This window comes from Cebus imitator, unplaced genomic scaffold, assembly GCF_001604975.1.
Source record: "Cebus imitator isolate Cc_AM_T3 unplaced genomic scaffold, Cebus_imitator-1.0 Scaffold368, whole genome shotgun sequence".
NCBI lineage: Eukaryota > Metazoa > Chordata > Mammalia > Primates > Cebidae > Cebus > Cebus imitator.
In genome coordinates this window covers 367,282-378,538 of record NW_016107683.1, presented here as the reverse complement: position 1 = coordinate 378,538, position 11,257 = coordinate 367,282, and the positions used below count along the sequence as shown (strand labels likewise).

The following is an 11,257-nucleotide window of genomic DNA, read 5'->3' as shown; positions in this document are numbered from 1 at the left end:
CCTCTTTGTTTACTACATGTGGAGCAGAATTTAAATCACTGCCAGATGAAGTCAATGATGCTCACATATGCAGAATTTTTTCAATGCTGCCTGCTTTATATTCAGATGATGCTGATTTTCCTCCAAATGACAAATCTGCATTACAGGAAATTTAATAATTGGTAGTTAATACTTATGAATACATAAAGCAACAAACTGGAATAAAACCAAGGGATGCCTTGTGGAAGTACTTGAGAGTTTTGAAGTCCAACTGATTTCTAATTAGCATTATTTTTCCATGTAAATGCATGCCCCTCCCAACCCCTAACTTAACGCATCCTTCACTCCAGCTACGACTCAACCGCTGCGCTTCCCGTCTCCTCCAAACATTTGAGAGCTACATCCCTTCCTACTTGTGCCTGTGGCCAGTGCAATGACTGTGGCTCTAGGAACGACAGTAGGTGACAGCAGTGAGCTCCTCACTGTCAAGTCCAAATGGACTTTCCAGGCCTCCCTCCCTGGGCCCTCCTGCTACATTTCCAGCACGGATGCCCCCACCTTCCTGGAGCCCCTGTTCCTCCAGCCACAGCATGGTCTCCTTAGATCGTCCCACCTGTGCCTCTTCTCTCATGGGTTATATGTGACCTTACTGCGTCTTTACCTCTGGACTCTCACTAGACTCAGCTTCACATCCCTCCTGGTCACTGAAACCTGCACTGCAGTGGCATGTGACTATCTGTAACATCCCAAATCATCCCTGAGTGACAACACTGTGTGGACATTTCACACAGATTAACTCAATCTTCATGACTCTATGAAATAAAAACTACAATCTTCATTTCATGGATGAGGAAATGGATCAGAATATAAGCCCCATGAGGACGGCCCTAAGACATATTCTGATATTATACAACATTGCTGAGAGAAATTAAAGATCCAAATAAACAGAGAAGCATTCCATGTTTACAGATTGGAATACCCAATACTGTTAAGATGGCAGTTCTTCCTCGATTGATCTACAGATTCAAAACATTTCCTATCGAAATCCCAACAGGCCTTTTTGCAAAAACTAACAAGAAGACCTTGTAAGTTATACAGAAATGCAGAGGACCCAGATTAACCAAAATAATGTGAAAAAGAGTGGAGAATGTAAACGTACCAATTTCAAAATTTAAATAACTCTTACATAAATTTCAGTTGATCTTTGACAGAGGCACGGGGGGAAAAGCGGTCCTTTTAACACATGGTGCAAAGATCATTGAATATCCATACGAATTCAGATCCTTACCTCACATCATATATAAAAAGTAATTCAAAACACTCATAGGCCCAAATTTAAGAGCTAAAATTATAAAACTTCCAGAACAAAACAGGAGAAAATCTTTGTGACCTTGAGTTAGGCAGAGAGATACAGTACTAAAAAGCATGACCTGTATAAGGAAACGAATATATTGGGCTTCATTAAAATTAAAAAGAAGTGCACTTCAAAAGACACCATTAGGAAAAGATAAGCCACATACAGGGAAAAAATATTTGTAAATCATGTCTTAAAATGACTGGTATACAGAATATAGTAACTTCTACTATTTAATAAGAAAACCCAATTGAAAAGTTAGCAAAAAATTTAAACAGACATTTCACCAAAGACGACATATAAATGGCCCATAAACACACGAAAAATGCCCAACATCATTAGCTATCAAGGAAATGTAAATCAAAGCCTCAATGAGTTACCACTTCACTATAATTTAAAAAGACACATAATCACAAGTGTTGATGAGGATGTGGAGGTATCAGAACCCTCCCACATTGCTGGTGGAAATGTAAAATGGTCCAGCTTCTTTGGAAAACAGTCTGGCAATTTCTTAAAAAGTTAAACAAATGTCTGCACAAAGACATGTATATAAATGATCACAGCAGTATGAAAACAATCTACATGTCTATCAACTGGTGAATGAATAAACAAAATCGACACAGCCAAACAATGGAATAGCACTCGGCAATAAAAAGGAAAGCAATTACTGACAGACGCCAGGACATGGAGGAACTTCAGAAACACTGCTGAGTGAAAAGAAGCCGGACACAAAAGACCACATCTGATTCCATTTATAGGAAATGTTCAGAAACAGTAAACCTGAAAGACAAAGCAGATCAGTTGTTGTGTGGGGATGGAAGTAGAAATGGGGTTTAATTGCAAACAGGTAAAAGACCTCTTTTCGAGTTGTTTGAACATTAGTTGTGATAGTTGCACAACTCTAAAAACTTACTAAAAAATCATCCAGGTATAAACCTAAAATGGATAAATGTTGTGGCAGGTAAATTACACCTCCTGAAAACTGTTAGGGGAGAGAGGGAGGCACAGGCTTTGGATTCTGAGTGCCTGGGTCCCAGTTCTGGCCCTATTACTTACCCACTGTCGCCTTGGAGCAAGTTAACTTTGGGCCTTAGTTTTCTCTTCTGTAAACTGGGAAGTAAAGTAGTACATACTTCATCGTTATTGTGAGGATCAAATCAGTTAATAGCAGTAAAATCTCTAGCAGAGGGCCACGCACACAGTAAGCATTCAGTAGGTGCCAGCTGTTCTCGTTACAGTCATTCGAATCACACCCATCCAGTTGCCTTGCCAATTTCCCTTGGTAATTAGTTCTCCATCACCTTTTCTTCATACCTTCTTCCCTGGCCTTAAGCTCTGTGCCACCTTTGAGATGAAAGGCTTGTCCTGTCTCCCTCACTGCCCCCAGGGCTGTTCCTTCACATCTCACCTCCATACCAGGTCATAACCACCTACAGGATCAAGTTCAATTGCACACAACTCTCTCCACCATCTTGTCTCTGTGGAGCCCCTCACCCTCTCCACCCCCATGCCTACCCCACACACACATCCCAGTGGCCAACTGCCTCACACATCCCATGCAGCTGCTCTTGCCATCCATCCCCTCTGCAGAACACCCTGTCTCCCTCCTTCTTGTCTTTCTATATGCTTGTCCTCTCAGGCTCAGCTGAGGCAAATCCTTCATAAGATTTCCCTGAACCTCTTGGGCTGGGACCACTATTTGGCATTTATATGTGTCAATAATATACCTATAAGATCCTGTGCATACACCTCCAACACTGATTAAGATTACAAAACAGATAGTTAGATTACAAAACACATCTCACATGTGGAAACACGAATCTAGCACGGTCCCTAGTACAACGCAGGTGCCCTACAGAATGTTGGCTCGCCGGATGAAGGAGCAGACATGTGGCACTTTCTCAGCTCCTCATATACTGAAAATGCTTGTAGACTTCCAAACAACTTAGGACTTTGTCGAGGAAAAAGGAAATCTTAGGGAGGCTCTCCACTGAGGACCACTATAAGCAGCACCTGAGCGGAAGGACAGGGCCTGCCATCTTCCATTTTTGATGTCAGTAGTTAATGAACATTTACAGAGATGACTGATAATGTTAATTGTGCTGGTGGAATTTTTCCTAACTTGTTCAGCATCTGAGTTTCTAAACTCTGAAACCCTTGGTCTAAGAATCTTTGAGATAAGTATCTTATAGTGGGAATATAAGACCATCAACTTTAGGGGGATTCCTTTTCAAAAAAAAAAAAAAAGAGCTTAATGATTGAACTTTAAATTATGGGGGAAAATACGATAATCTGATGTCTGGGTTCCATCCAAGATACTGATTTAAGTGGTCTGGGATATAACTCAAACAGAAAAATTTTTAAAGTTCACCCGATAATTCTCAAGAATTATAAGGAATACCAGATAATTCTAAAGACCCAAGGGTCAAGATCTGCCCTTTTATGAGTTCCTCTGTCAGTTTTCTCACATAGAAATGGTAGCAGTTATGCTCAGATTCACGGATAACTGAAAATCCTTCTGAAAATTGCACCAATGTTTATCAGATTCCTTTTTCCTATTCTCATGACTCTGGGTCATCTTAAAAGTAAGGTTTGGGCTGGGCAGAGGGCTCACACTTGTAATCCCAACACTTTGGGAGATCAAGGCAGGTGGGTCACTTAAGGTCAGGAGTTTGAGACCAGCCTGGCCAACATAGTGAAACCCCTTCTCTACTAAAAATACAGGAGAAAAAAAAAATCAGCCGGGTGTGGTGGTGGGCACCTGTAATCCCAGCTACTTGGGAGGCTTGAGGCAGGAGAATCGCTTGAACTTTGGAGGCAGGTGTTGCAGTGAGCTGAGATCTCGCCACTGCACTCCAGCCTGGGTGACAGGGCGAAACTCCATCTCAAAAAAAAAAAAAAAAAAGTAAAATTTGACTTCTTAAAATCCACTTGGCCAATAAGTGTTAATGCTCACATTCAATACAGACATTGAAAATCCATTAAAGAACAATTTAAAATAAAAGACAAAAAATAAATCCTAAAGCAATAATCTTAAAACTCACAATCAAGTGCATACTAAGATAGAGGACTAATTCCAAAAGGTAAGTAAGAATACTCTTAAGTCCCGAAGATGAAGCTGTTGGTCCTCTGTGAAGAAAGCCCTACTCAGAGACATGGCATGCTGTTCTCTCATGACAGTGGAGAGGAAGGGGTTTCAGGGCAGTGCCGACCAGGTGCAGTTCTTCTGTCCGCACCCTAATGGAACCGAAGGCAGAGACCCCACGTGACCGAAACTATGAACGTCTACTTGAAAGTCCCACTGAGTAGGGCAGAATTTAGTACTAGAATCTTCTTAAAATGGAAAAACAAAGTTGAAACAATCGCATCCCATAAACATCTATTTTTCTTCTCCAGAGATGTCCTCTTGGTTTAATCTCTTCATTCTTTCAATGAAGGAGTCTATCATTAATACTGCTACCTGAATTTATATGTATCTCCCAGCCTTAAAAAGCTATTCAGTTCAGTTTTTAAAAATCCTATTAATAAACATATGAAAAAGTCAAAGTTTTAAAACTTTTGAGTCTTAGGTCTAGTTTCTTTAACTTCTCAGACTAAATATTTTATGAAATAGAAACTATACCAAAGCGCTTACTAAGGCAAATTTGCCATGAAGAAAAGACTTAATGGCAAAATACACCAGGTACATGCAGTCAAAGAGTAAAATCAGTCTCTACACTATAAAAATCCATACTAAATGGGTTTTTCATAAATATACTTTACCAATCTCTTTATCTTTTATCATTATTTCATTATCTCTTATTAAAAAATAAATTTGAAAAAGTAAAACTGTATGGTGGCAAGATAATTCCAAACTACATTTTCCTACTTAAAAAACAGAGAGCTACATTTTGTAATGAGGAAGACTAGAAATAATTCCTATTGCTATTAACAATGTCATATGAAATAAAATAAGGAAAGATTATGTAGTTGCAAATATAGTCTCACTGAAAATTAGTAATGCATATCACATAGAACTGTGACATATACAAGGTAAGGTAGGTGAATATTAGGCAACAGCTACTCAATTAGAAGAGAATTGGCCTTCAAAGCAGCAGGGGTGCACCATTTTTGCCGTATGAAGAAAATGCACATAAAAGACACAAAACAAAATATACTTATTACTTTTAGCATGTTAAAAAACAATCACATCAAAAAAAGTATACAGATAAAAAAAAGTCATAAATGACATTAAGAAAATAGTGCTTGTGTGTATATATATATTTTTTGCATATATATATATATAAATCTACAGTATTTACCACTGTTGATATATATATTTTGGAGCAGCTCACATACTGTTATCATAAACTAAATTGTACAGCTTGGTTTATTAAAGTCACAGAATCGTGGTTTTAAAATGGGAATTAATATCCTCAGCTACACACTTATATACATTTATTTCTCAGCTTCCACCTGATCTGAATCAAGAGCCCGTATTTCATCAGAATTTTGTGTTTCAATGTTGTGTTTAGCTTTAATACACTGCATTTGTTTTGCTATTTAATAATATCATTACCAAGTTGATTAAAATTATATTAGACTCATTATATACATAAAAATTATTGTCACATTCGCCAGCTAAACAAATGTTACTTTCATTTTAAAAGACATATTTTTGTACCTTGAAAGCTTAAAGCCCCACCTTGCAACAGGAAGAACCATCAATGTTAGGTTTTTACTATTCAAATATAAGCGATGTTGAAAGCAAGCTCCCCAATTAAACACGAAGTCATACTCCCTTGGAGTGCTCAAAACTTTGTCAGTGTTTTGGAACTGTAGTGTAACAGGGTATTTTTTAAAGACATCACTATTTTGTTTTTTAATCAGGAACTTGAATTTGTTTCAATGAAAAAGAAAAAAGATTTTCGACAGCATGAAATCACACTATATTTTTTAAAAAGATCAAAATCCTAGACTCCTATGAAAGACTAGGATCATTTTTATAATTTTAACATGGATAATGTAATGGCCTGATGAGATGCAGCAATATCCATTGACTACATTCCATAAAAAGGCCAGAAAAGGACGGTGAAAATGCCCACCCTGGGCCCTTCATGGGGAGAAGCTCCATGAGTCAGGGCAGAAGTGAGGAGTAACCACAGGCAGTTCTGCTGCCCACATGAGTACTGTGAACACTGAGGAATCAGTAAGCTGCAGCTTCCCCTGGTCTGAGGTTTGCAAGAGTCAGACCAGAACAAAGGGCATCAATGCACTAAGACTGATCTCTTATTAAGTGGATATAAGCACTGCTGCACCTTTGGCTGTAAACTTATTTTAACTCCCCCGATTTTTAAGCACCATTAAGTGGTTAGCCTTTCTCTCCAATGTCTTTAATTTTCAGATTGAAAGAAAATGGCAGCAGTTGAAGGAGAATGATGAGCATTCTGTGAGAATGCAATTAATAAAGTCAGGACAAACTCTTCAGTCAGTTTAGGACCTAGGTTAAAAATATGAGAGGGAAAAGAAAAACTGGACTTAAAAACAAGGAAAATAAGAATTACATATTATTCTACGGATCTGGATTAAAAGTAGTTTTTTAAAAACGTTTCTTTAATTCTGTGTTCAAACGTGTATGCATAGATGCCTATATCTATTAAAAGACACATACACTACATATAGCGCTAAAAATATCTATTCTACAGTTTTTTCAGTACTTTGTAACATTAGTCAAAATAGAATGAGCCAAGAGGGTAAAAATGTTCAGGTTCTGGAGAAAGACATAAACGGAACTGAGTAATAAATTACCATTGTTCGTGCATCCCTAAATGCTATTGCTATGTTTCCTGGTTAAATTCTAACAGGTCAGTGATGATGCAATTTAAATGCTCATCTTAAGCAGCGTCTTGAGTGGGGATGAAGACATTTCCCTGTATTCTTCCTCCTAAGAGACACTAGAGATGTGCGAGTTGTTTACAATAGTATAAAATACTGCTTTGGCAATTATGAACATAGCAACGTAGGTTTCATGTGGTTTCTTTTTCTTGTCTTTAGCAAGTCAGTACACTTCAAGTCTCACAGCAACACTGATTCTTGCATGGAAAGCCCTTCCCGATTCCTGTAGTGGTAGGCTGGAGGCTGGGGCCCTGAATACAGATACCCAGATGGACTGGCATCTTCTGCGGCCGGTGAAGCTTTATACCGCACGGGACTATCTACAGATACAGCTGGGAGGCCACGGTCCTGAAAGGGTGCGTGTTGAAAGGCTGCGTAGTTTGGTAAATTGCCACGGCTAGCATCTCGGGTCCATGATTGTGCATGCGTTTCAGGTCTGTATGTATAACTAACTTCTGACCATGTTCTGTGGTCTGGCAAATAATCCACTGGCGGAATGATAAATCTTCCATTCTTTGGTGACCCTGAATTGCCCAAAAACCCCCCAGCACCAGTATCAACAGGGAGGACTTCTATTCGACTAGATGGCAGTACAAGGGGGCTTGGACGGCTGTAAGATTTCTCTGGAGTAGCACTGATGGAAAGGGTAGAACCATGAGGTCTCCTGGAAAGATTCAGTTGCGTGCCAGGACTAAACTGTGGAGAAGCAAAGCTGCTGTTGGCAGGAGGGAAGTGTTTGGGAGAGTTTCCGTGGTAAACGGGGGGACTGCTGTAAGAGGGGGGATGAGCTGGCCCTCGGGCTTCTCCGTCTAGCTGGGACGGATATCGTGTATGACTCGGAGGCTGTACTTTAAAAGTAAACTTGTTGGGCACTTTTGATGGACTAGAGCTTGGCTCAGCGTGCTTTCTCGGACTGGGAGGGTAAGCCGCATGCCGTGGGCTCTGAGAGTAAGCCCTTTCCAGCACCTCCTCCACGGAAGCACTGCTGTCCGGCTCTGGGCCTGGCACATTGTCGTACTGTGACGCGGTGGAGCCCCTCTTCCCGTCCTCCGCATCCAGAGCCTTCATCTTTGGCCGCGCATTTGACACACGCGCCTCGGCAGGGCCTGGGGCGGTAACCGCGAGTGTGGGGTGCGCGGCTCGACCTTTACCTTCCACGGTGTATTTGGCAGTTCTCTCCGTAGCCGAGATGTCTGACGGTTTATTCCATTTGGGCACAAATTCCTTCCTGATGTTTGAAGTGGCGTTGCTATTTTGGTTGGCAGCTGCGTGATTATACTGCCTGGAACTGTCCTGTGGACCCGATGGGTGTTTTCTTTGAAAATCTGCCTCATCTTTAAGCTTTTTGCTCTCCTCCTCCACCGATTTCCGTCTTGGCGGCCGTGCTCTCTCCAGCGTCCCGGTCCTGCTCTGGGGGTGCGGGGACTGCTCGTGCCTCTTGTGGGGCGCCCCGCTCTCCCTCCTGCCGCTGGTCTGTGGGCTCGGCCGGCCCACGCTCCTCTGTCCGTTGCTCAGGTGATGGACACCCCCAGACTGCAGCTCAGGCGGAAGCTGGCCTAAGGGCTTCTTTGGATATTCATCCTCTTTACCTAAAGAGAAAGAGAAAGGCTGAGTATACGAGGAAACCGAACCCACTATTCATGATGGCATGCTTTCCACCTATGTGCAGTTACACACTGACATCCGTTTATACCACAGAGAGCTGGTAGCTGATGAGAGGTGTTTTTAGAGACTGATACTAAAACATACCAACAGTCACAATCCTACAAGGCTAAGTGTGGGTGGGAGTCTTTTGTAACCTTATGCATAGGTTCCATACGATTGTATAACATGATTCTTAAATTTTGTTGACAAGTTGTTAATGCTTCTTCAAGCCTGCAAAGCTGATATTCTCATTTCTACTCCTAACACGCAGGCCAGTAGTTCAGTGTCTCAACACTGTATTACTTTCACTTTAACCTTCCTCAACTAACTTCTATCAACTCCAAGCAGGTCTGCAAAATCTAAAACTCAACTGATGACCATCTGTGGTGTCAACGTTGTCCCCACATAGATTATTATTATTAAATACCTCCCACAGTACAATTTCCTGATCAAAAGAAAAAATACTATCTGAAAGCTAACATTCTAAAAGCTGACTTTATTTTTTGCATTTTGCTTTAAATGTAAAAGAAAAAAAAAGGAATTTTAAAAAGTCATGTTGGATACCATCAGTTTTATATTTTAAATAATTAGCAGAAAATTCATGAGGAATTAAAGTATAAGAGAGTAGCCATTTAGCACACAGTGTTTAAAAAGTTTTCTTTTACAATATGTATATCCAATAAACAGCAGCTTGAAGAAACAACAGACTTCACTTAAAATTCCATGTTAACCTGTTTCTACAAAACCTGTATTGTCATTTAAAAATGCATTTTTGCTCTTTTCAAATACCCGCTCATCCACCCATCTAGAAATCTTCACTGAGTAAGCCTGTGGCAGGCCCAGCACTGAGTGGCAGGCACCTCAGTGGTGAGCATAAGGTGGGGTCTTTTTTTTTCCAAGTAGCTTACAGTCTTGATGATGATCATTTTGACACTTAAAGACATTATTAAGTGATCTTTTTGGGGAGAGAGGAGGGAACAGAGAATTATGAAGAAACAATATCCTTTAAATACTTAAGCTATCAGAATCACTGAGCTAAAACAACCTTTGTGCTCTTCTGATTCAGTAGTTTTTAAACTTTTAAAAGCAGACTCGTTTTTTCAAACCAAATTTCATATGAAACTCCAATATATAAAAGAAAATATACACAAAGCTGCTCTAGTTAGAGTTGGAGGGTGGGTGGGTCCAGGGCTCCTCCCAACGAAAATTCAGTATTTTCATTCTGAGTTCACTCTTCTCTTCCCCTGTGCCATTTTCATGAAGTCCCAGAGAAATTTTTGATGGTTTCAATGGAACCTTAACAATGTTTACGCAAGCTCTTATTTTATACATATGAAAGCATAAAAAGTGTGAGAATTGGCAATTACACTTTGTTTCAACTCATTCATCTATTCAGCAAACATCTAAAGCAACTACTATGCACCAGACCCTGTTCTGGTTGCCAGCAATACAGGAATGGAATGAGGAAGGTGACGTCCCTGTCCTTCTGGAGCCTATAGTCTGTTATACAAAGTGCCATGAAGAAAATTAAACTCGGAAGAAGGAATTAAAATGATTGGGAGCTAGGCAGGGCAGAGAAGGAAAGAGTCCCAGCAAGGAGGCAGCCCTCTGAGCTTGGGCCTTGAGGTGGGGACAGGCAGACACACACAGGGCCTTGAAGACTGTGGCAAGGAACTGGGATTTTATTCCAAGTTAACTGTGAAATACTAGAGGCTTTTCAGCAGAAGAATTACACGACCTGATGTCTATCTTAGAAAGATCGCTTTAATGGTGGGTGGGATTTAGACTGTGGTAATACTGAATGATGATGACACTAATGGCTCATACTCACCAGGCACTCATTGTGTGTCGGCCACTGCTCAGAAAGCTGTACCTGTAAGGCCTACAATAGGCAAATAGTGCAGGTCTCTAGTATTTTCCCATATTTTGATGGGAAAATAGAGGCAGAAATTAAGCTGCCCAAAGGGTCACAGCTAGCAAGTTACAGATCCAGAATTCAAACCCCAAGCTGCTTCAGAGCCACCTTTGCTCTTCCTCCTACACTATGCCACCGTGGAAGCAGTGAGAAGAAGTTGCTTCTTGGATAATTTTTAAGACAGTGTTCACACAACTGCTCAATGGGCTAGATTCGGGGAGCAAGCAGCACACAATATGACTCCTGGCCTAAGATAGCCACAGGCAGATCCTACTCTGGAACAGCTGGCAGAAACCATGTTGTTCCTATACCTTTTGGACCTTGGACCAATTATTTTAACTGACAGCCCAATCTTTAAAATGTTTGTAATTACAAGCTTCCATTCACAATTGCCACAAAGAGAATAAAATACCTAGGAATACAACTAACAAGGAATGTAAAGGACCTCTTCAAGGAGAACTACAAGCCACTGCTCAACGAAATAAGAGAGG

General features: G+C 40.5%; 1 protein-coding gene across 5 annotated transcripts in view; it reads right to left on the bottom strand.

Moving 5' to 3' along the window:
• Window positions 1-5,471: 5,471 nt before the first annotated feature.
• The window catches only part of USP6NL (USP6 N-terminal like), a 161,143-nt gene continuing 155,357 nt past the window's right edge, over window positions 5,472-11,257 (bottom strand). For 2 of the 5 annotated variants that reach the window (XM_037730915.1, XM_037730917.1), the window contains one exon: window positions 5,472-8,796. In XM_037730915.1, the coding sequence (XP_037586843.1) occupies window positions 7,388-8,796 (1,409 nt within the window). In that variant the 3' untranslated portion in view covers window positions 5,472-7,387. The remainder of the gene's footprint in view (window positions 8,797-11,257) is intronic. The other 3 variants (XM_037730916.1, XM_017507121.2, XM_017507122.2) reach the window with 2 other exon arrangements.